The sequence below is a fragment of the Poecilia reticulata genome, linkage group LG7 (assembly GCF_000633615.1).
Source record: "Poecilia reticulata strain Guanapo linkage group LG7, Guppy_female_1.0+MT, whole genome shotgun sequence".
Taxonomy (NCBI): Eukaryota; Metazoa; Chordata; class Actinopteri; order Cyprinodontiformes; family Poeciliidae; genus Poecilia; species Poecilia reticulata.
In genome coordinates, this window is record NC_024337.1 from 12,829,621 (window position 1) to 12,854,858 (window position 25,238).

The 25,238-nt window shown below is 41.2% G+C and overlaps 1 protein-coding gene across 1 annotated transcript; it reads right to left on the minus strand.

The window, feature by feature from the left end:
- Window positions 1-8,590: 8,590 nt before the first annotated feature.
- On the minus strand, window positions 8,591-10,327 carry LOC103467919 (tripartite motif-containing protein 16-like). The gene has a single exon (XM_008414673.2). It carries the CDS (start codon window positions 10,301-10,303, stop codon window positions 8,663-8,665), a length of 1,641 nt encoding a protein of 546 aa, XP_008412895.1. The 5' UTR covers window positions 10,304-10,327; the 3' UTR covers window positions 8,591-8,662.
- Window positions 10,328-25,238: the final 14,911 nt, after the last annotated feature.

Consider the following 25,238-nt stretch of genomic DNA (forward strand, 5'->3'; position numbering starts at 1 on the left):
TGTATGTCAACTGTTTTTAAATGTTTCATTTTTTTTCAACAAATAATGAGCCGGCAGTTTAAACTTAATTTCTGGTCTGTGGTCATTAATTCACCAACACATTTCACTACCAGCCGAAACTAGCACTGTCTTATTGTGCATTCTAGTTACTGTAATCACTTTGTTACTTTGGCTAAATGGTTAGTTAACTAAACATAACCAAATACTAACTAGCTAAGCACTTAGCTAGTTAGCTAAATATTTAGCTAAAAACTAAAGATTTAGCTACATATACAATTTGCTAACTATTTAAGTCTGAAATTGTGTTATTTCTAAATCAATGAATAACATGAAAATATGAACTCCCAGCTTTTCATAAGGCAGGCTAAACAACTCAAAATTGGTTTATTTTTGACAAACTTTAATTAAGGCGCCACATAAAGACTGAGCTTCACACGGTACTTAAAAAAACATGACATGAAAGTCGGTCAGAGTTGTCGCACCTTTGACTGTAATAAAATAAGTTATCATTAGAAGGTGACTGGAGGCCTGGGCCTGTAAAGCTGAGCTGCGGTAAAGGTGAAACACTAATGTTTGTCATGCATTATTAGATTATGCAGAGGGTAATTAAAATATCCATCAATATTTGCCGGGCCATATGCCACAGGTTCCTCTGCTGAATTCCAACAGCTGAATCAGGAGGGGGGTGAAACGGGCCCTTTGGCAGGTATCTCCCTAATGCTCTTAACCATCTGCAGACGCTCAGCCCGCCGCCATGTTTTGTTTATGATGACGGCGTTCATTCAACACAGGCTTCAGCGCAAAGTGACATAGTTGAGCCTCAGCCTTTTCTTTTTTCCTGCTGGCAACGAGCCCGCCCAGCACCACTCCTCATCTTCCTCTGTCTCTTCCTCTTCCTCTCTACATGAAATGACACCAACGAACAATGAGGCAGCAAACCAAGCTTAGCGCGTGCTCCCCGTAACGCGGCGTGTCCCCCGTTTTTTTGTTCCGAGTTACTATTTCTGTGCGGATTACTATTTGCTCTCAGCCTCACGCTGCAGATATGTTCCTTCTCTGAGCTGAAAAAAAATTCTCTTCTTGTCCAAAGTCTAGAGCAGCCACTTCAAACTCTCGGGGCCTCAGATGAGTTATAGGAAATAAATTTCCGACGGGAGACTTTCCTTCGTCTTTTCCTGCTGCCCGGGGCTCTTAGCGGTGAGCTGTGCTTGTTAACCCAGATTTAGATCTCCGTCCTGATGGAGCCCATAAAACGAGTATGGATTTACAAATGCAACAGAAAAATACAGCAAACAAAAAAAAAAAAAAACAGGGCGCAGCCACCTGCCTCAGGTCTGTCTGTCGACTCTGTCCCCTTGTTTCCTGTCCAGTTTCTAGTCGGACGGTCCAACAGGAGGCTCTGTCAACACCTGAGGCTCCTCATCTGGACTAATGATCTGACCACACACCACAGTACGACACGTCCAGAAGTTTTAGGCATCATATTTCAGATTTATGATGGAATTAACTTTCCTTCTTTGCAGACACTTTGACTTTCAGACAGAAAGTTATGGAGGAGGAAACGTAATCCGCCAAGTGTTAGTTTTTTTATTTTTTTGTCCTGTTTGACTTTGAACTTCTTTTGGCCCTCATTTCATTAACCGACTGCTGACAGCCAAGGACTCCTGCTCATCTTTATGGTTTTAGATGCTGAAAGGAAACGAGTGAGATGTGCTAAAATCAGACAAAAGTCTCAATTGCTGTGCCTGATAAAAGTATTCATACCCTTTGGACGTTAAGCTCCACTAATATCGTGAATTGATTTTCATTGATAATTTTCTTAGTGCTACATTTGTCCTTGTTGCTGGAGCAACACTATTGGGTCATTAAATTATGACATCCCATCTCTACTGAGGGTCTGCTGCTCCCATATCATTTGGTAGTCGACTCCCCCTAGTGGTCTGTTTTGACTGAGTTTTCAGCGATTTCTGCTTGCTGCTGCTTTTGCTATTTGATGCATTTTGCCTCTAGTTTCTATTTTCTGCGGACACAGCATTTGTTTTTCTATACTTGGAATTTTTTTTTGTTTGCTGTATTTTTTTGTTTGTTTTTGTGCATTTTGAAGTTTGCATTCATACGTTTTGCAGATCGTTTTGCCGTTTGTGACAAACAGAAAAATGTGAAACATCACAAATGTGTGCAGTTCTGTTTTTGACATAACCAGAGTTATGTTTGATTTTTGAACGTACTAAAACTGGTTACAGACTTTAAATGAACAGGAAGTGAGTTCCAAACTGCAGATCCTCTCACGGACAGAGCACTTTGAGCAAAAGTGGTTCTTCGAAAGGGGACCTTACAATTTCCAACCAAAGGTTTTTTGTGCTGCTGATGGAAACGCGTGGTGGTTGGGGTCAGAGGTCAGGTGTATGATCTGAGGCTCGCACAGATACAAACGCAAAGCGCCGTAACCAAGAGGAGAAAGTGAGTCATCCTCAAACACTTTGAGTCACTCTCCAGATTCAAAATATTTGGGAAAACAAAAACACACACACGCACACACTCCAACAGAGCGACGGGGAGACGAGCGTAAACCCGAACCCAACAGCACGTTTCCATCAATGTTATGGTGCAGGTCACCCTCCAGAGACGAATGGCATCGTTTCTAAATACACTCACACACATGGATCCGTACTAAGCAGACAGGAGGTGCAGGATGCAAACAGCTGGCTGCTGTCAAAGGGTAATTAGCGCTTAATAAAAGAGGCTAATAAGGACTTAGCTTCAGCTGCGATTGGCTAAATGAAACGAGTCAGAGGAGAGTAGAGGAGAGCATCACCAGAGTCTGCAGACCGATAACAGCTTTGACCTACAGCTGCCTTCTAAAGCCGCTCCAAACTTTCTCAACCAATGAGGTCAGAGCATCTAAACACACAGATCCTGCACCGCTTCAGACAGGGTGGCTAACGCACCGGAAACGGGTTAGCAAATCTGAGCTTCAGAGGAAAGTTTCCTCAAAGCAGCAGAAAAAAAAGTGTGCTAATAAGTCCAAACTGTAATCTGTGCCTGGATGGGTTTCATTACATCATCAGTTCATACGGGGGGCAGAATACACCCAGAACACCAGCAGCAAATGAATGCATTACAGCAAAACGGAGTTAACTGAGACACAAATTAATATCTGCCTAGAATCTAGAGTCTAGACTCGGTGGTTTTTACATTGAAACAAATAGAAATGTTTCACATCCTGCATTCAAGGAAGATGTTATACAGAACTAATGTTTACAGCAGGTTTAGAAGACACATTTTGTCAAGTAAATAAATACCATGTAGCAGAAAAAAGATGGCTAAAGACAAAGAACACAAAATGCATGTCCTGCTATCTGAAAGGATTAGAATATTGTCATATTTTCTACATAACAGTGTGTCCTCTGTGTTATTGGTGTGAGGTTTAAATCATTAAGACAATAGTTTGGTTGAAAAGAGAGAAGGTACATATCCTGCTGTTTTAAAGAAATAGAGTTATGCGAGAACATTTTCTGGTGTGAGTTTCATATCTGTAGCTTGTTTTAGGGTTAAAGGAGATCAGAATTATTGTTGGCATATTTAGAGTTTTTCAAGAGGAACAAAAAAATCAGGGTGACATTATTTTTTAACTTTCTTGATGATATACTGCTTTAATGAATTTAGAGGTGCATAGCAGTAAAAAAAGAAAAAAAAAACTGAACCTTTTAAAATATTACCCGAGTAAAAAAATGTATCTCTCTCCTACCATGACAAACATTTAGGGATTATTTCATATATTCAAAAAATTTTGATTTCTGTATTATATATACATTTGTAGACCTACAAACATGGACATCTGTGGTCAGAAAGGAGCTGCTGTGTTTAAGAATAGATGGAGGGTTATTATGTTTTTACTGCCTGCAGAGCAAGGGATGGGAATGAAAGTGGATTTGGATATAATGACAAATCTTGGGCGTTAGTGTCGACAAAACAGTTTTAAATTTTATCACAACATCTGGACCTCCATCTCAGGTCCAGGTTCCTCCAGAGTAGGAGTGTTCCTGGATCACACAGCAGGTCTTCTGTCCTTCTACAGAGTCTCTGAAACCATGACTCTCCTCCACAGAGTCCAGACCACATTCACTCAGCCGCTGCTGGCTGGACTTTGGGTTGGTACTGGAGACTCTGCAGAGTTCTGTAAACTAAAATAGATTTCCTCTCTTAAGCTGAACAGTTTATTTCAAACTGAAATAAGCTGTTCAGCTTATCCAAATCCAGGATTTTGGTTACCCTGGATTTATGGGGTGGATTTTTTCTGATCTGTCAGCAGTGGTGCGAACTGCCTGGTGGTACCGTTGGGTTAAGGTGAAGCAGAGAGCAGTTGGTAGGTAGTACTGGGGCTTTGAGGTGACAGTCTGTACCGTTTATTTACATCAAGATATCTGGTTCTGACCCACAGTAGTGGGACCGACTCGGGCTGCCTGTAGCCAACCGGGCATTCAGTCCTGTACTGCCGTCTGATAAAATTAAAGTCAGAAGTTTTCTCTGCAACCAACAGTGATGTAGTAACTCATTACTGACATCATCAGTAAGTAACAAGGGAAGCGGGTGATGGCATTTTTTTTGCTGTAAAAAACAATAACTATTTTGAGTATCTCTCATGAAGTCCGTTTATTATAAGTGGTTTCTGGCTTGTTTTTTTCTAAAGTTGCTTGCAGATTTAATGAGTCGCAGGTTGTGCTTTTTGGGTTTGGAAATAAGCAGACATAAACCCCAGAATTTGTCTGACATCCAGTTAGTTTTAGTCAGACTCTCCCTGCCCATCATTTCCCAGATCATCCGTCCTGCTGTGTCTTTGTTCACGTCGAGTTAATAAAGGTCCTTCTCAAAAAATTAGCATATTGTGATAAAGTTAATTATTTTCCATAATGTAATGATAAAAATTAAACTGTCATATTTTAGATTCATTGCACACCAACTGAAATATTTCAGGTCTTTTATTGTTTTAATACTGATGATTTTAGCATACAGCTCATGAAAGCCCAAAATCCCTGCCTAAAAAAATGAGCATATCATGAAAAGGTTCTCTGAACGACCGATTAACCTCATCATCTGAATCAACAAAGTAACTCTAAACACCTGCAAAAGATTCCTGAGGCTTTTAAAAACTCACAGCCTGGTTCATTACTCAAAACCGCAACCATGGGTAAGACTGCTGACCTGACTGCTGTCCAGAAGGCCATCATTGACACCCTCAAGCAAGAGGGTCAGACACAGAAAGAAATTTCTGAACAAATAGGCTGTTCCCAGAGAGCTGTATCAAGGCACTTTAGTGGGAAGGAAAAGGTTTGGCAGAAAACGCTGCACAAAGAGAAGCGGTGACCGGACCCTGAGGAAGATTGTGGAGAAGAACCGATGGGGGACCTGCGGAAGCAGTGGACTGAGTCTGGAGTACAAACATCCAGAGCCACTGTGCACAGGCGTGTGCAGGAAATGGGCTACAGGTGCTGCATTCCCCAGGTCAAAGGTCAAGCCACTTTTGAACCAGAAAAGGCGGCAGAAGCGCCTGACCTGGGCTACAGAGAAGCAGCACTGGGCTGTTGCTCAGTGGTCCAAAGTACTTTTTTCAGATCAAAGCAAATTTTGCATGTCATTCGGAAATCAAGGTATCCGAGTCTGGAGGAAGACTGGAGAGAAGGAAATGCCAAAATGCCAGAAGTCCAGTGTCAAGTACCCACAGTCAGTGATGGTCTGGGGAGCCATGTCAGCTGCTGGTGTTGGTCCACTGTGTTTTATCAAGGGCAGGTCAATGCAGCAGCTATCAGGAGGTTTTGGAGCACTTCATGCTTCCATCTGCTGATAAACTTTATGGAGATGAAGATTTCATTTTTCAGCACGACCTGGCACCTGCTCAGAGTGCCAAAACCACTGGTATTACTGACCATGGTGTTACTGTTGGCCTGCCAACTCTCCTGACCTGAACCCCATAGAGAGTCTGTGGGATATTGTGAAGAGAAAGTTGAGAGAAGCAAGACCCAAAACTCTGGATGAGCTTAAGGCCATCAAAGCATCCTGGGCTCCATAACACCTCAGCAGAGCCACAGGCTGGTTGCCTCCATGCCACGTCGCATTGAAGGCTGCAAAAGGATTTCTGACCAAGTATTGAGTGCATAACTGAAGGTTGACTTTTTTGGTATTAAAACACTTTTCTTTTATTGGGCGGATGAAATATGCTAATTTTTTAAGGCAGGGATTTTGGGTTTTCATGAGCTGTATGCTAAAATCAACAGTATTAAAACAATAAAAGACCTGAAATATTTCAGTTGGTGTGCAATGAATCTAAAATATGACAGTTTAGTTTTATCATTACATTATGGAAAATAATGAACTTTATCACAATATGCTAATTCTTTGAGAAAGACCTGTATATTACCTCTGAATTATATCGACAATTCTACAATCCTATTTATAGTTTTCCAGACAATACAGGAACGCACATAAACATGCAAAAAGTACAAAAGTTTTTTTTGTACTGTTGTAACCATTACAATCTCCCCTCCAGCTCAAAGTGGAGACACATTGTTGATGTTACCATTATAAAATAACCTGCTATTAAGTCTTAGCAAAGCTCAATGTAATGTTCACAGCTGGTGGGGCGTTGTTAGCAGCTGCTGAAAGTAATTTAAAAAGTTACTTTTATTGTAATTTAGTTGTTTTCCAAATCAAGTAATTGGTAATCTAAGTTACTTTTTCAAGGAGTAATCAGTAATCCAATTAGTTACTTTTTCAAAGTAACTATGCCATCACTGGCAACCAAACCATTTCTGTGCTTAGAGGGTAGGAGGTTTTTTTTCCCGCCATTACAAAGACAATTACGAAAATAAACAATTTTTCTACCTTCAACATAAAACCTATGTTTTTATTCACAAACAAGTGTATGTTGGGAAAATATGTATCTTTGTCCATAATCTGATAGTTAGAGGTTGCAGACCCCCCCCCTCCTCCTCCTCACGATGGAGGCAGAGGCACTGAGAATAGTTCAGTCAATATTAGACCAAGGGAAGCTAGAGTCATTTATTTTGCCAAATTGTTATTTTTAGCTAAATATTCTAACTATATTTGAGGGGCAACAAGCAGGCCTCCTTTTTGTGCCTGTCTAGAAAAAAAATTATGGAAAAAAAAAAAAAAAGAGCACTTGGGACATCAAGAGTAAAAGCGGTAGAGGCTCAAGCCCCCTCTGCCAACACCCACCCCCACCAACTGCTCTGCAGGTGGATGTCTGTTGGTTTTGTTTAAATCAGTTGATTCCGAAGTGCATTGAACTTGTTTCCGTTTTCCTTATTTCAGTCCAAAGAAGAATCTGAAGCTAATATCAACTTGGAACTGATGCTGTTTTCTTCTTAATTCTTCAGATTTAGATCAGAATAAATGTTTGATGTTTTGACTCTTTAGATTCATTCAATAAAACATCTTGATTACTGAGAAATATGGAAACATTTTTCTTGATTGTTACAATAAACGGAAAAGAAAGATTCCATTTGTTTCTCCATTAAACCTGAGAGGAGTCATTAGTGTTCATACGGCGGCTGCAGCAGTCTGTGAGAATCTTTGAAAGCAGGATGAGTCTGTCCTAATCAAATCCTTACAACTATTTCTGCTTCGGTTGTCTCTGTCAACATTTGGTGTGTTAGAGGTGTGTGTCTGTTTCCAGACCTGAAGGGAACGAAACTAGGAGACCTGTGGTCAGAGAGGAGCTGCTGTGTTTAAGAACAGATAGAAGATGGAGGGTTAACAAGTTTTACTGCTTGGAGTAAAAAGCAGAGCTGGAGCTGAAACCTTTGTCTCTTTATTTGCAATCAAGAGTTAAATATTTACTCAGTTTATTCACTGAATCTGATTCCGTATGAGAACTTTGATATAGACTGAATTTTAACGTTATTATATGAATTAAAAAACTAAATTAGAACAAAAATCACAAGCCAAATTTTCTATGGATAAATTCACTGATTGAACATTGTTTGTATTGACAGGTTAACCTTTTGGTTCCTGTAATAAATTATTCTTTCTGTAATCTCTGCTGCAGTGCTGGAAGCAGTGAAACCAAGCATCACAAGAGACGCTCTGAAGGAAATGGTTCTGAAATTTAGATGACAAAACTTACAATTTATTGTAAAAATCAAGAAAAAATCTTTCCACATTTCTCAGTAATCAAGATGTTTTATTGAATGAATCCAAAGAGTCAAAACATGAAACATTTATTCTGATCTAAATCTGAAGAATTGAGAAGAAAACGGCATCAGTTCTAAGTTTTAGTTTCTGTTTCTGCCTTGGATCAAAATACAGAAAAAAACAAAAGTTCAGTTCACTGTAATATTAACTGATTTAAACATAACCAACAGAGAAACCAGGACATCCAAATACATTAATATAAATTAATAAATATGCTTAGATAATACATTAAACGTTACAGTAAAACTATGAGCCTCCAGAGAAGTTTACATTTCCATGTTTAGAAATATTTTTTCTGTCATCTAAAAATAAAAACATCAGCAGTGACTTCCTTTATGGCTCCTGGAACACGGAGAACTGCATCTAAAGCAGAAAAATAAAGAACAGAACAGCAGAGCAGAGACATCAGAAACCAAGAACCTGATCAACAATCAGAGAGAAGAGAGGAAATCTATTTTAGTTTACAGAACTCTGCAGAGTCTCCAATGTTCTCAACCCAAACTCCAGCCAGCAGCGGCTGAGTGAATGTGGTCTGGACTCTGTGGAGGAGAGTCATGGTTTCAGAGACTCTGTAGAAGGACAGAAGACCTGCTGTGTGATCCAGGAACACTCCTACTCTGGAGGAACCTGGACCTGAGATGGAGGTCCAGATGTTGTTGTGATAAAAAATTAAACTGTTTTGTCGACACACTAAAGCCCAAGATTTGTCATTATGTCCTAACACACATTCATAGCCAATTCCTGCTCTGCTGATGTTCTTGTATGCAATGGCTATATAAACCCGTGCTCCGCTCCACTCCACCTCCCAGTAACATCGTCCAGTCATACTCTCTCTACTCAAAACCTGAAGCCAAGTAGTGAATCTGTCTGGATGACTAGAATAAGACTGATGTTGATTCATCACCTTCACCTTCCTGTTCCCCTCTGATAGTCCCAGCTCTGTGTTTACTGTATTTGGATCCAGTGTGATTTCACATGAATACTTTAAGAACCCAGCTCTGCTCTTTGGTTCTGGTTCTGACAGTAGAACATCCACCTCAGTGATTTTCAGTGAGATGTTTGTCCATGAGTCTCTCAGGACGTCCTGTAGTTTGTCTCTGAGCTCTGACACAGCTGCTGTCACGTCCTCAAAGTGTCTCAGAGGACGGATGTTGATGCTGGATGAGTGTGTCGACTCCCTGAGTGCTGGCAGTGAGGGGTAGTTGAGGAGAAACTGGTTGTGATCCTCTGTGTGTGAGAGCTGCTCCAGCTCAGCGTCTTTCCTCTTCAGCTCACTGATCTCCTGCTCCAGCTTCTCCTGAACATCTTTGACTCGACTCACTTCAGTTTCCTGCTGGGATCTGATCTGCTGCTTCACATCAGAGCTTCTTTTCTGGAGGAGACGAATCAGCTGGGTGAAGATTTTCTCACTGTCCTCCACTGTTTTATCAGCAGAGTGATTGATGGCCTCCACCTCCTGTTGAAGCAGCTTCACATCTTTCTCTCTGTCCTGGATTCTCTGCTGTATGTTTCCTCGTCTCTCCTCCAGCTCTTTCTGCTTCTCAGTCCTTTCTGTTGCAGCTGACACTGAGTCATGACCTTTATGTTCATATATTAAAGACAGACTACAAATACACTTCTGATCTGTACGACAGAAAATCTTCATCACCTCATCATGCTTAGAGCAGATGTTCTCCTGGAGGTTCTTTGTCGGCTCCACCAGCTTGTGTTTCTTTAAAGGAGCCACATCATAATGAGGCTGAAGGTGTTTCTCACAGTAAGAGGCTTTCAGTTTTCTTCCAGTGCAGAAATCACAGGCCACATCTTCAGGTCCAGCATAGCAATGGTCAGCAGCAGCAGCTTGGAGTCCAGTCTTCTTCATCTGCTCCACTAAAGCTGCTAGCATGGTGTTCTTCTTTAGGACAGGCCTGGGTGTGAATGTCTCCCTGCACTGAGGGCAGCTGTGGATTCCCTTCTGATCCTCTGCATCCCAGTGGGTTTTAATACACTTCACACAGTAGCTGTGTCCACAGGAAGTAGTCACCGGATCCTTCAGTAGATCCAGACAGATGGAACAGGAGAAAGTTTCTCTGTCCAGCTGATTCTTCTTCATTTCTGCTTTCAGTCAGATTGACTGTGTGAGTTAACAGCTTTTATCTTCAGCAGATGTTGGCTCCACCCAACTTTATGTTTGGAAGCAGGAAGAATTAATATCGGACTTTGATTCCAGGAAGAGGAGGAAGGCTCTTAAAATGATAAGTTTAATGTTTAATCATCATCAATACAGTTTTTATTTCAAAACAACTGACTGAGTTACCAAAACTCAGATCTCTGAAATCTATTCTAATCTCTGCTCTGATGTCTAAAGGTCAAAAAAATCTGCCAGAGGAGCAGCTGATTTAGTAAAATTTTCCAGAAACCAAGTTAACTAGTTCGCTGAGACGAAACACAACGTGTAGTTGGCTGTCATCTGTGATCAAGTCTCTTCAAATGGCTCTTGAAATTTCTCCAGCAAGATGCCAGGGCTGTTTCAAATTTTTTTCAGAAAATTACTGAACTAGAGTGTAAACTATCAATGCTATGTAGGACACATGACATGGAGAACTGCATGGACATCGTGGTGATTGGCCAGACTCAGACACCAGCAACCACTGGCCAGCTGGCTGACACTAGACCTGTGCAAGACCCAAAAGTCCCCGTAGTTCAACTTCATTCGGATTGTTGGGTGACGGCTAGGACTCGCCGGCACAAGGCATCTGTTGGGAAACGTCACAGCGCCATCGGTCCACTCCCTCAAAAAAACCACTGTAGCGTCCTGGATTCCCACGATTTTCCTCCTTTAGCTGCAGATCGCCGTCATTCTGATCCACTACCTGTGTCATCTCCACCTCACCCGCTACACAAAACCGGGGCCCTCTCTCCTAATAAGTACCAGGTCAAAAAGACTCGATGAGATGAGCTACACACTGGCTCCAACATGCCTCAGGGAGGTTCCTCCGGCCACAAAGGGCTCGTTCCATGCTGTTTCAGCAGTCAAAAGTATTCTTACCCATTGAACTTACAACTTCCATATTTCAATTTATCAAGTTAATTTGTGGAGAACATTTCAGCAACAAGTCAGTTGAAGATGGTTTACATAACAAAAACATTATGTAATGGTTTGTATCATGTAAGTTATAACGTTTCTTTATAACTTTATAACAAAGCGATAAAGAAAACACAATACAGTCAGCATTTGAACAAACATTACAATTTGATAAGTGCCATCACCAAAATCATATATATTCATATGCTGGTCAATGTTTCATTTATTATGTAACCAAATGTCTTTTTTATTCTAGACTTAAATGAATTCAGTGTTTTGGCTGATTTGCAGTTTTCTGGAAGTTTTTTCCAGATTTGTGAAGCATAGAAGCTGAATGTTGCTTCTCCATGTTTGGTTCTGGTTTTGGTTTTGCGAATGCAGAAGACAGAAACGGAAGACTTGAGAGGTCTGGAAGATTGCTAGGTCGTTCAATGATTTATAAACTAACAGTATTTAAAAGTCTATTCTCTGAGCTACAGGGAGCCCATGGGGTCATGTTCTCTATCTTTCTGGCTTTAGTCAGAACTCCAGCAGCAGCATTCTGGATTATCACATTACAACCACAAACATAAATATATTGGATTGGAATTTAATGTTTTCATTAAACCAGTTTTCATTTCAGAACAACTGACTGAGTAACTTCATACAGAAGCTGTGTCCACAGGAAGTGGTCACCGGATCCTTCAGTAGATCCAGACAGATGGAGCAGGAGAAAGTTTCTCTGTCCAGCTGATTCTGCTCTCAGTCACAGTGACTGTGTGAGTTTCACTTCCTGAAAACAGAACCACCTGTCAGTGCAGAGAGGCAGCAGCCAATCAGCTTAAAATCTTCATCAGATGTTGGCTCCACCCAGCTTTGTGTGTTTGGAATCAGTGAGGGTCGTCTGTCTGTATTGTAATATCAGTCCATGGGAGTTTTAGCCAGGCAGATTCTGAACTGAATTGACTGCATTCATACACACTGAACTAATCCCTCTTCCATATTTCAGCACATTTCAGCAACAAGTCGGTCCAAGATGCTTTACATAATAAAAACTGAAAATCACAAAGTTATAAAGAAAACACCACACAGTCAGCAATTGAACAAACATTACATTTTGATGAGTGCCATCACCAAAAATCAAACATATCAAATATGATGGTCAATGTTTAATTTATTATGTAACCAGATGGAGTTTTAGTCTAATATTAAAGGAACTCTGTGTTCCTTGTTTTGCAGTTTTTTGGAAGCTGAATTCTGCTTCTGTTTTTTGTTCTGGTTCTGCACCAAACAGATGAAAAGCTGGAGCTTTTCATCAGTGTTGCTGCAGCTCGTCCTGCTGAAGGAGTTCTACAGAGAAACATGGCTGGAAGGAAGCAAGGAACTAAATAAAATCTTCCCATCAATAACTGTTTATCATGTTATGTTTTGATCTGAGAAACGACTCCCTCTATTTCACGTTACCGTAACAATTCAGTGTAAGAATGACATCAGCCGTACCGGCGTCTCGTCTTTCCGTTTGTGCAGCAACACCCACTGCAGTCCAACCTGAACCTGATCCTCTCCACGACCCCCAACCCTCCCTTTCCCTCCATCCCCCCACCTCATGCTGTCCTCAGAGACTTCCTGTCTGTTTGGCTCCACCTCCACCAGCCGCATCTGTACCTTCCTCTCCTCTTTGCCGCTGCTGGGATCCACCCAAAGCAATGACTAACAGACCACAGGAACATAAATTTAAAAGCTGCAACTCCTACTGGCTGTAAAAATGATTAAGCGGCCCTGTTTTGGTTAACTGCGCTGCCCTCCCACCACAACTGGCTTTGATTTGTCAGTGGAAACCAGATGCAGGTGACGTTCCTCGCTCTGTTCCAGGGAGGCGGTAAATCTGAACCAGGTACGGGACCTGGAGCCACTGCAGCGAACCCGATACCCACTCAGGTCCGGACCAGAATCTGCAGCAGTACCTATGACCCCCCACCGCCACCACCACCACCACCACCACCATCCCTTACAGCACAGCACCGCTTCAGAACCTGAACTCTGCGTTACGACTCTCGGTTGTTTTATTGCCACCTTGTAAGCACTAATTCAGCCAGGGAGACGGAATCATGCAAGCCAAGGCAATCGGCTGAGTGTGGGTCGCTTTCATCGTGTTTCCATTTAGCAGATAGTCGGGATCCTGCTCTGTCAGCTTTAAACAGCTTATCAGGTGGAGAGGAGAGGATAGGAGATGCCGGAGCGCCGTTGGACCTGACACACAGGAAGTGGTGTTTAAAAGCAGCGCAGGTCCTGCAGGGCAAACACATCACTGGATCCTTCAAATTAAGATTTGTTTATAGTTTCAGATCGAGGAATTTCTCTGAAATCAAAGCAGAGGCAGTATTTTCTATGTAAAGGATCCATTGGAGAACTCTGGTCTCATATCTTTGTCACATGTCTGTCCTCCCACAAAGAACTTTTGTCTCTTGAGCTGGACTTGGTCCAGGAAGGTGGACCAGGCAGCGGCAGAGCCAGACTGGGACTACTGCTCACCCAGTGGGGAGTGGGGGGCAAACACTGAACAGTACGACGGCGTGTTGAGGGCCATTGTATGTTGAAAAAGAGGAGAACTGAGTTTCCACCCAAAACAACTCACTCCTGTTTTTTTCCTGAAAATGTTTTCAGGAAAAAACAAGGAAATTTCTGATTTTGAAAAGTTGCAAATTTGCTAGAAAAAACATTGGAATATCTGAGTTGTGAGAGAAAAAAACATTGTCTGCAACAACCAGAAACACGTCTGTATTATGTTTTACAGCCACACAGTATAATTTTACAGCAAACCAAGTTACCTTCAGTTTTTATAAAATGCTTAAAAGAACTTAAACTTAAACTAACTTAAAAGAAACTTGACTTTGTAATTTAACAAAGTCAAGTTTGCTAAACTTGACTTTAACAAACTTGAAGTCGACTTGACTTCAAGTCCAAACTTGAAGTCAGGACCAAGAGACCTTGGAAGTGGGTCTCCGTCTCTTTAAAAACTCCTACTCTTTCTGAAACTCCGCCTTCAGGAAGTCATGACTCCCCTATTAACCCTTCAAAAACATTTTACTGGGATTTCACTAAGAAGTAGCTCCTATAATGAGCTCAGCAGATGTTCACTTTCATCAGGTGTTTGCTAACTGCTGCTGGCTAGTCTGAAGGAGTTGAGGGCGATTAAGGGGATTTGTGAGCTCAGAGGAAGAGCTTCATCCTTCAACCAGGTATTTTCCACAGCTTAATGGTTGCCATAGAGATTAAACGACTAATCAAACATGAAAGAATCAAGGCAAGAGGTGTGTTTCTAATGAAGGAATAACATTCTAACATGATGTAATGATCAAAAAAGTAAATGTTATGTTAATACTGCCCCTATAATGGAGTTTAAATCAATTTGTTTATGGATCACGTTACCTAAATCTAAATACATGCATTATATTTTTAGTATATTAATGCACTAAAACGTGAACAAATTTGTGTAATCCAAATAACCTCTTGTAATACATTATCAGTTTTTCATGTATTACAAGATGAATACATGAAAAACTGTATTCACTATAAGCAATACAGAATATTCTCTATTGCTTAGAATATTTTGAATAATTTCCTACATTTTAATAAATGTCAGTTTAAGAAAAAACATCAATAGGAAAGGATTCTGTTCAAGGTAAATCTCTGTTCTCCAAGTGCAATAAATATGTTTCTACAAAGTAAAAAAAGGTTAATATAATCACAGTTCAACATTGACCAAAATACACTTTTTTTTTCCATAATCAAGCAGCTCTTTTACAAAGATGACCATATTTACATCCTGTCAGGTTCAAAATTAGCAGCTAAAATCCTTAAAAACTGCTACAAAGCAACATTTTCCTGCTCCGAGAGGAAAAGGAGCAATTAATCATCTTAAAAGTTGCATTTTCTGGTAAAATAAAACAAGAACAAATATAGTGGATTATTCTCAATACTTCAATGATTTTAGTCTTCAGTTGCTCGTGTGTTGTGCTTATTGCTACTTCACTTTTATTTGTGTTTCTCAAAAATATAAAAGTAAACACTTTCCTCAAATAAGCGCACACAAAAAAAACACCTAATGTGACGTGATTGGATGACAGTTATGATCCACTACACTTTATAACTCCCTTTTCAGCTGCATATGAAAGAAAACGGTGTATTTTTACATGTTTTATAACCTACCTGGAGGGGGATCTTCTGTGTGCTGCTACATCAGTCTAATTGGAGACATCCTATTTAAAAGAAAAGTGTCAAAGTGTTGAAAAGGAATCCGGAACGTTTCCAGAATCGGAACCGTCCAATCCGGATCACCTCCTCCTCCGTTCTTTGCCTCTCTGACATGATTCTCCCTCCGAGTTGTCCATCAGCGTCTCATTAGATATCCGTTCAGACGTATCAGATGATACGTCGAACACGGTGAAACGCCGTGGCGTCACGTAATGAAGGAATCAAGTCACAAGGAAACGTTTGTACAAAAACATGTCAGCGTGAACGGGGGGAAAAAACAACAAAAAACGAAGTGTTTAATGCAACATGACAGAGAAGTCCTCAGGCGTCAGAGGCCCAAATTAACACGAGCGTCACTCCGCTTGTCAAGCCTCCTCCCCGACTCGTCGGTATTTTTAAGTCGGGATAAAAACCTGAGGAATGGAACAAGCATTAAAAACAAACAATGACTGTGTTTTCTCTGGCACTGCGCTGCGTTTCGCAGGGAAAGAGAAGAAACGGAAAGAGAAAAAGAAGGAAATAAAACAAGCGCAGCTGCTTTTCTGGCGCGGTAGCAGCGCGGCTCATGGCAGCACATCCAACATGTCATCTCTGTTTAGACACACCTTGGAGAACGAGACCTCTTTCCAAAAACCGGGAGGAAAAAGTGGCGAAACCTGCGCCAGCGGGGCTGCCTCCCGCTGCGAGGCTCCGTTGATGCCCGCGCGCGTGACTCACTACATGAGCATGCGTGGTCTGCGCGCGTGATCGCAGTTCAGAGTCAGACACCAAGCCGCTCACCCGCCAGGCTGCTGAGTCCTGATTTGTTGATGGATGATATCTGCTCAACTTTTCTTTCTAGCAATAAAAACTGATAATTATTTAAACTGCTGGCAGATTTAGGTAAAATAAATAAATAAAACTTAAGATGTTTCATTCTGACAGATCGTAATATTGAAAGTTTGAAAGACCATTTTTTGATATGAAATACTTTGATGACATGTTGATAAATACAGATTTCTGTGTACTTGATTTATGTTCTTTGGTGTTTTTCTCTCTCATTTGCTGTCAGAAACAAAGTTTATTGTTGAAGAATTATTGTTAAACAGAGTATTTCCTTTGGAAATATTGCTCCAGAGGAAAATGTTGGGATGTTTGATCTGTACATCTTGCAGGTCTAAAACAGTAAATATGATTTATGTTCATAAATCCTGATCTTAAAGACAAATATGTTAGAACAAAACTGTGTATTTAATGTTCAACCTGAACTCCAATGAATAGCTATAAATAATCCTGGTCCATCGGTAATCTGCAAATGAAAAGAACCGTCATTACAGTAAGGACCTGAAGTCAGACGGTTGTGATTGAACTGTCAAAAATATGGATCAGTTTTGTAACTGATGTGTGGAACTGATCAGTGGTTACAGTAGCTGTAAAACTGAACCAAAGCCGCTATAGCTTAAATTTATTTTTATTGTCTTCGTTTAATTTTTCTGAAATGAACACATTAATGTTGTATGATTGACCTGGTTTTGAGCCTAAAAAAAAAAGATATAGTGAGGCAACACAGAGTTGGTGAAGCATTATGCAGACGATGTTTTGGTTTGTCTAACAGAACCACAGCTTCATATTCAACATTGTAGAATATGTTGGTTTCTTTGGTTACGCCTCTGGGTCTAAAATGAGAAAATTTTAATTCATGTCAATAAACTGAGTTCAAATTGCAACACAGGCTCAGACCGGAACCTTTGTGTTCATGTGTTTCTGGTACGCCTGTATATCTGACACATAACGTTTGAAAAACAATGAATGATAAATCTGTTTCTCTTGACCCACTAGGTGTTAATAAATTTTGATTAAAAAAAATCTATATTCAAGTTTGCTAAAGGGAGTTAGCCTATCAGCGAAGCTATTGAAGCCTAAAATAGCATCTCAGTGCTAAACATGTCCAAAACGCTAACATCAGTGTTTACAGTCCACATTTCTAAAGAAGATCCATGAATGATCAGGATTTCCTGAAACACTGGAAAGATGAAAGGTGTTAAAATATAACTTTGTACAATCTGATGGTTGAATTATCTAAATAAAAGATTAGAAACAATAAATATCTTTGTCATTGTGCTCATGTATCTATTTATGAAATAACTTAGCAAAAAAAACGTTTTTTAATTTGAAAATGTTTTCGCCTTTGAAACACGACTGATCAATTACAGACCCATAAGTTAAATTAATATTGTAACAGAGTCTCGCCGCTAAATTAAATATTACACCAGTGGCCTTCTGCTTGAACTTTTGTAAATGTTTGTGCTATATTTACTGTAGGTGCCAGTGCAATCCCAGACCCTTCTGCCGCGGTGAAATTCCTGAGTCAAGAGTCATGTCACAAAGCAAGCTGTCACGGCAGCCATATTTAAGATGGCAGATTAGCAGCAAGAGAGAAGCCTTGGTGTCGAGAGGTTGTGTGGAAACCGAGGGGAGGGGAGCGCAGAACGTGGAGAGGAGCCAGACTCTGGGAAGAAGACGGTCACCTGCGTGCAGGAGGGATGAGCAAAGCCGCCAATCAGACAAAAGTCTGGACGCAGCAGAATCCCACTCCCCGCCCGGCCGGCTGGCTGCCCGCCGCCTGGCCTCGGGCTGAGAGGGATAACTGAATTACAGCAGCAGCAAAAAGCTAATCTCACTTCCTCTGCGGGGGTCACATGTGTGTACACTTGTCGTCCTTTCTGTGGGTTGCTGCGAGCGCTCGTCTGTCGGCCTGAGCGCATTTGCTCAGGCTCAGCACGGCTTTTTGGAGAGCGTGTCGCCCCGGCGGTGAGAGAGCATGTTTACTAGATGGAGACGGAGGCTGACATCCAGCAGTCCTGCCGGGAACAGAAGGTGAGCAGTAATGGAGGTGAGAATCATCAAGGTGTCGGTGTGGGAAAGAAAACGGCGTGTGAACGCAGCTTGTTTTCATTCCCCACGTGTTTCAGCCTCCCTGAACGCGTCACTCAACCTGACGAGCTGCCGTCTGACGAGACGCGGCTCCAGAATCAGCAAAAGACTTTGGAAATTGTCAGTTGAGAAACGGATGGAGTATTTTTCTTAGAGAAATGCTTTTGGGTTTTATTGTTTCGTAGTTTTTCTTAATCCACTTGACAAAAACTGGTTGACGGAGCCAGTAGGGATCACATCAGTCAGGTGTATTCATACACAACGATTAGCAAGAAAGACGTCGCCTTGGAGAAGCAACTGTTGCCGTCCAATAATCCCAGAGGAGTTATATTGGCATTTCCAAACATTTTCTATTCCATTAATGCGAAGAGATGCATGTTTATTCATACATTTATGAGAATTATCCTCCCAGAAGTGGACGTTTCAGCAAATTTACCTCAAAACTATACCAAACAACGCTGAGAGAAATTGCAAAGAATCCAAGAAATAAATATTCTAGAATCTTATTTGCTAAAATATGAGATGGGAATAAGTGAACATCCATCCATCCATTTTCTTACACCCTTGTCTCTAGTGGGGTCGGGAGGATAAGTGAACATGTCTGGTTTATTTAAAAGGTTAACTAAAAGAAGGGATAGAAAAAAAGAATATACAGCTCTGGAAAAAAATTAACAGAGCACTTAAAATGATCAGCTTCTCTGATTTTTCTCTTTATAGGTTTATATTTGAGTAAAATAAACATTGTTCTTTTATTCTATGAACTACTGACATGTCTCTGAAATTCCAAGCAAAAATGTTGTACTTATTTGCAGAAAATGAGAAATGGTCAAAAATAATAACGAAAAAAGATGCAGTGCTTTCACACCTCATATAATGCAAAGAAAATAATTTAGAAACAACAATATTAGTGTTTGAAATCAGAGTTCAGGAATCAAAAAAGCAGTGGCCGTAGCAGCATGACCTTGGTTTTCTGTTACATTTAGACGAGTTAAACGATTAACCACAGACAGATGAAAACACAGCAGAGAACATTGACAAGAAAGGGCAGGAGTTTCTTAAAGAGGCAGATGCCCAATTTCAAGGCGTTAAATTGCAGTCAAATTTGTTTTAAGCCATATTTGATTTACGTAGCAGTTTTTTCAACAACTGAAGGTGACATAGTTTACTTGATAATGCTATAAAATTCCACCATGTCCCTTTAAAACACATAATTCTGCCCCTTTAATTTGCATTACCTACATTAACTAACCATGTTTTTTACTTTAAAGCATCAAATTAGCTTAAACTTAAACTTTCCACAAAGCAAAATTTTGACATGATTGCAAATCAAGCAAATAGACCAAAAATAATTAACTTAAACCTGAATATCATCCAGCTTTTTGTTAGCTTACAGACTAAAGCATGGCTACCATCAAGCAAGAGCTAAAACAGTTTGCTAAACGTAAAACAAAATCATCCCGCATACACAGTACGGGGAAAAAAATATTACAAATATATATTTTTCTTCACAGGAAACCATAGCGATGAAATTGGGCACGCAGCATTTAGCTGCTGGTGGAGTTCAGGAAAGCAAAGTGGTTCCCCAGGTGTGTGTCAGACCGCGGTCACACACTGGCAGGTCATGGTGTATCTGAGGGAACGTTTCCATGAGCGGCCGGTCTGATCAAAGGGATGCTAACACTGACTCATTAAACATAAACGGAGTTTCAGCATCAAACAATAGTTTTTTCCTGTTTGTTATAATTTGGTGCATAACATGCAGCTGCAGTCTCAACTAATCACACACACAATCAGTTTTTCCTTTAATCACTTCTTGTAACCAAGAGAGCACATGTAAACATGTGAGGTTTGGAGAGCCGGAGCTTGTTTCTCTGTCAGCAGAATTTCCCTTTTGAACTCACAGCTTCTGCTTTTTCACAAGCCAGAGCTACAAAACACATCTGATGACACCGGTTATATACTTTGGCTGAGCAAAGAGTCCTACAGAGAAAAAACCTGAAAACACAGAAAACTGGAGTCCTCACAAAAGGGCATACCTTTCATCACCATACCTTTGGCTTCGGCCTCACCTTGGAGCTCAGACAGAAAAGCGTTGCTGTTTCCCATCCTGCTCCAGCAGCGTGTTCAGGACTGGCTGACCGGGTTAGGCTGGAGCCCGGGTTCTCCGCCAAACCACTCTGAAGCATAGCGTGACGGTGTGTACTTCTGTCATCTGGGAGGCTGGAGTTTTGTTTTGGCATCAGCGCGTGGTGGAGGTTACGGGAGCAGATGTAAGGCGTAGACCAATCGGCTAGATAAAAGAACACGTCAGGAAAAACAAAAGCATTTATGATTTATATGATACACGAGTCAGAACATTTACAATTACAAATTTACGATGAATAATTTCAGAAATCTGGGTAGAACATGTATATGTCTGACAATCTTATAAGAAATTACATTTTTGTTCAAAAAGATGATCAAAATAAGGCGCAAAAATGACAGATTTGCCTCTATGCACTATGTGAAGATTGTTTTGTGTGATATTCTATATAAATATATTCATAATATATACTGTATATTATATACGCACGCACGCACGTGCACACACACACACACACACACGCATACATGCATACATACATACATACATACATACATACATACATACATACATACATACATACATACATACATACAGTACACAGAATGTTTTTGTCAAACATTCAGCAACCTGTTCCCCTCCTCTCCTGTGGTGCCACTGAACCACTGAAGAAGACACCGAGCAGAACTTTCTTCATGAAATGCAAACAAAAATGGCGTGGTGTCAGATTTTAGCCGTAGCAGGATTTCTGTTTTGCTTTTAGAAAAAGACCATGAGCCATTTTCTCCTCCTAGCGCTAAACTAGCATGTTAGTTTTGTTGGCATTTACCCAGAATGCCCTGTGCTATGATCCACTTCCTGCTTTGGGGCGGTCTCTTTAGTTACTGGTGCTTCAAGACAACATCAAAAACAGGAAGTAAACAATCGTCATAACCAAAACTTTCATGCAGGATATCTCCAGCTAAGCTAATCTGTTGGGCAAACTGAAAATAGGAGCATTTCAAATTAGAGACATTTGTATTGCCACTGGCGATACTGCTATGAAATGGTATTTAATGGCGACACAAAGGTCATAGTAATGTGTCCGCTAACTTCTGACAGCCACTTTCTCTACTTCAAAATTGGTTGAGTCGCTTTTATGTCCTTTGAATTTTTCTCCACATCGTTGCAATCGTACTTTCATCCATTCACTTCTCTTTCCGGGGCAAAACTTTTTTACAGTCACGGTTCCTTTCTCACGAGCCGATAGCAGGCAGAGAGCGCAGCGCACAGAGGCCTTCTGTGTGCTTCAAACATCCGGACTGAACCCGGCGCGATAAAAACGTCCCGTTAATCTAACCTTGAAAGCTGCGGCGGAGGAGAGCACCCCCCACCCAACCCCACCCTCCAGCCCCAGAAAGAGAAACAGGCGGATTATTTCCATTTGAAAGAACATGCCAAATTACACAAATCTGTTTTCAGACGCTCTTTTCAAAAGTGGCAACAGATGGAGGTCGCTGTGAGCAGGTTGGAGATGACGGTGTGCCGTGTGTTTATCAGCACACACACAGGTAGCCCGAGAAGCCATTATGCCGAGCACAGATCTTATTCAAGCAAACACTCTAAGAGACGGCTGCCTAGGTGTGCGCCATCCTTCACACATTTCCTGTTTTTTTTATTATTATTATTATTATTTTATTTGAATACAGACTCTGGACTTCATGTGTAGCAGCTGCTGCATAACTTATCTCTGCTGGAGGATGGAACAAAAGCCAGCGAGTGATTAAACAACTGAGGAAGGAAAGTTGGGCGCTAGGTGAGAGCTGGGAGAGATAGCTTATTATTTTAGCTTCAACAAAACAACAAAACATGGTTTCATTGGCTGAAAACAGCTTGAAATGGAAGTTCTTTGTTTTTAACTGTGAGTTACATAGAAGAAGGTGACAGAAGTAAATACAGGTTGGTCTCTGCAGTATGTGGACGTCCTTTCAGTGGACGTCCACATACTGCTGTGGTGGACCGTCACCTGTCCGTCACAGGAAGATACATAACAGACGACCACAGAAACTCACAATTCAGGTAACCAGTCAGCAAGATGTGGACTTTTTTTTTTATAGACATGCAAACTCAATGAGGAAATTCCCTGAATTTCTACACAATTCCCGGGTCATTAGAACGTGTCTTACAGAAAGCGAGGAAAACACACTTGCATTGGCCCAGAGGGATCAACAAAAGTTACAGAACAAAGAGCCACAACACAATGGCAAAACCACAACATGAGTTATTTTGAAAGCTATGCTAAAACTGAAGATATGCTAAGATGAAGTTTAGGCTAAAGCAGGAATCCCACTGAAGCAGAAGTTTACCATTTTGCATTTTAGCAAAACTTCCATTTTAGTGAAACTCGCATTTGAGAATAAATCCTCTTTTAGCATAACTTCAGTTTAAGCATGGCGTTTGTTTTAGCATATCTTCCATTTTAGCATAACTTCTGGAGTGGCTTGTGTTTGTTTGTCTTGTGGTTTTTATTGCTGATGTGTTGATGCTTTGTGGATTTTGCATTTTGTCGACCGTTCTGTCCGAAGATATACCATGACACAGAGCAAACACTGAATATCTCATGTCCTTCTGATTTCACCAGATTTCCTGTAATGATCACTGTTATCTGACTTTAGATGGTGCGTTTTAAAGTTTGCTTTGATATTTTACAGTATGTAAGTGGGTTCTACATGCACGCTGTTTTCAGCTTAAATAACATTTTTACATCTAGTTACTTTCAAACAATAGTCCGTAGAGCCTGTATTGGGTTTATATACTGGCTTATCAAATCCATTCATTGCTTTAAATACAAAGAAACATTGCCATACTAAACCTGTCATCATGTGCATCACATCCTGTAAATCAGTGTGTTTTTCCACATTAGACCGACACTGGAGGACCATCTGCTGTGTTTACACCCAGACGCTGCTCTGCTGCGGCTGCTTAACCCGTTTTCTTACATTTCATTACATCACACTTGTTTCAAAGTCTAGTCTACAGCTCACACTCACATCTACTGACCTCCTGAGGTGAATTAGCCTCATAACATTGTTGAGTCACCTTCACTCTGTGTCCATCCAGCTGATGCCGAAACGTTAAGAGATGTTATATGATACGACGCAGCAGCACACATTTTACTGCGGCACGATGGCTATGATGTCATTTTCAGCTTTGGGGAAGGCTTCAAATAGTGAGCAGCTCTACCAAGTGAAGCTACACCAAGCTTCACTCTTGATGGAGTTTGATACAAGGACGTTTTTTCTTCACCAGTCACTGCTGGTCAACAGTACACCCAGTACAGAGTGTGCACTGTTGTTGAGTTTTTTGCACCTTCTGTCTTTAATTACTACACACACACACACACACACACACATGCACACACACGCGCACACACACACTCACCTCCTCACAGGACGGGTGATAATCAACAACCGGTGGCAGATAAGAGTCCATTCAGAGAGATGAGAGCCTCTTGGGGAAAGGCCAGCCTATCCTGAGGGTTCTGATCAACCTTCTCCAATCTGGACAACCACCAAGACGTCTCAGGGAACATCTCTGTTTTAATCACTTCTCACATCCAAAGTAAATAAAGCAGATTTGGTTAAATCCACCTCCATGAACAGAAACAGTTAACAGAATTAACATAGTTGGGATGTAGGAACAACACAAGGTCTCTGATGGTGATACAATCATGTTTTCTCTCTCTCTCCTTTCTGCATCCATCCTCCTACAGGTCATCAACCTGCCTTCATTTAGTACAGGTAGAGTCTACAGATGTGTAGTTTCATCCCATCTAACAAAACATGGCTGACGACTTGAACTGACAGCATTGGTCACAGAAGAGACACATCTCTCTGGTCACAGAGAGATGTGTCTGGTCACAGACACCAGATGACTTGCCTTATGTAGTTGTAACGGATGTAAAATTTCAACCAGGTCAAAACTGCCGCGCGTCAAACAGACAGGATAAAACCTGTTACATAAAATTTCCTTCCTCTGGGTCTGGGTTCTGTGTGGAGGGACAGAATCCACATCATGGTGGTTCCCTGAAGAGGAAGATGAGCCAGGAGTGGTGGAAGCTTCTGGTCGGACACATCAAAGATCGCACGGAAAAACAGGCGAGATGGTTGAGTTATGTGGAGGTGTGTGAGGGGTACTTTCCATCCTGCATGCTAAACCTCTCGGGGCCTTTTCTGCCAGCTCTCACCACACGCAAGCCAGCCACACACTTCTATGTAAACAGCCGCACACACACTTAGTTTCAGCTTCTAAGCCTATTTCGCATCCTTCTTCTGGAAGACTTTACCTTTCTTTTAGCAGGCAAGTCCAATTTCCTGGACGGCAGGAAAAGGTTCTTTTCAAGCCTTTTCAAAGCTTTTTCGACACGCAATCCATTCAGCTGCAGCGACATATTGTTTAATAAATGGTGTGTGTGATGAAAGCGGGCTGTAAACTGACAGAGGGTCTGGCTGTGTCTGGTTATGTGGGCCTTAATGCGTCTAATCTGATGTCAATGAGAAAGGAGCCACCTCTGAACCCGGGAGTGGAGGTGCTGATCCAGAACCACCATATGGCTCCACATGGCACCTATGGCCCTGGAGAGGCTCCAAGCAGCCGTCACCACTTCCTCTATGTGTGTGTGTGTGTGTGTGTGTGCGTGTGTGTGTGTGTGTGTGTGTGTGTGTGTGTGTGTGTGTGTGTGTGTGTGTTTCAGGG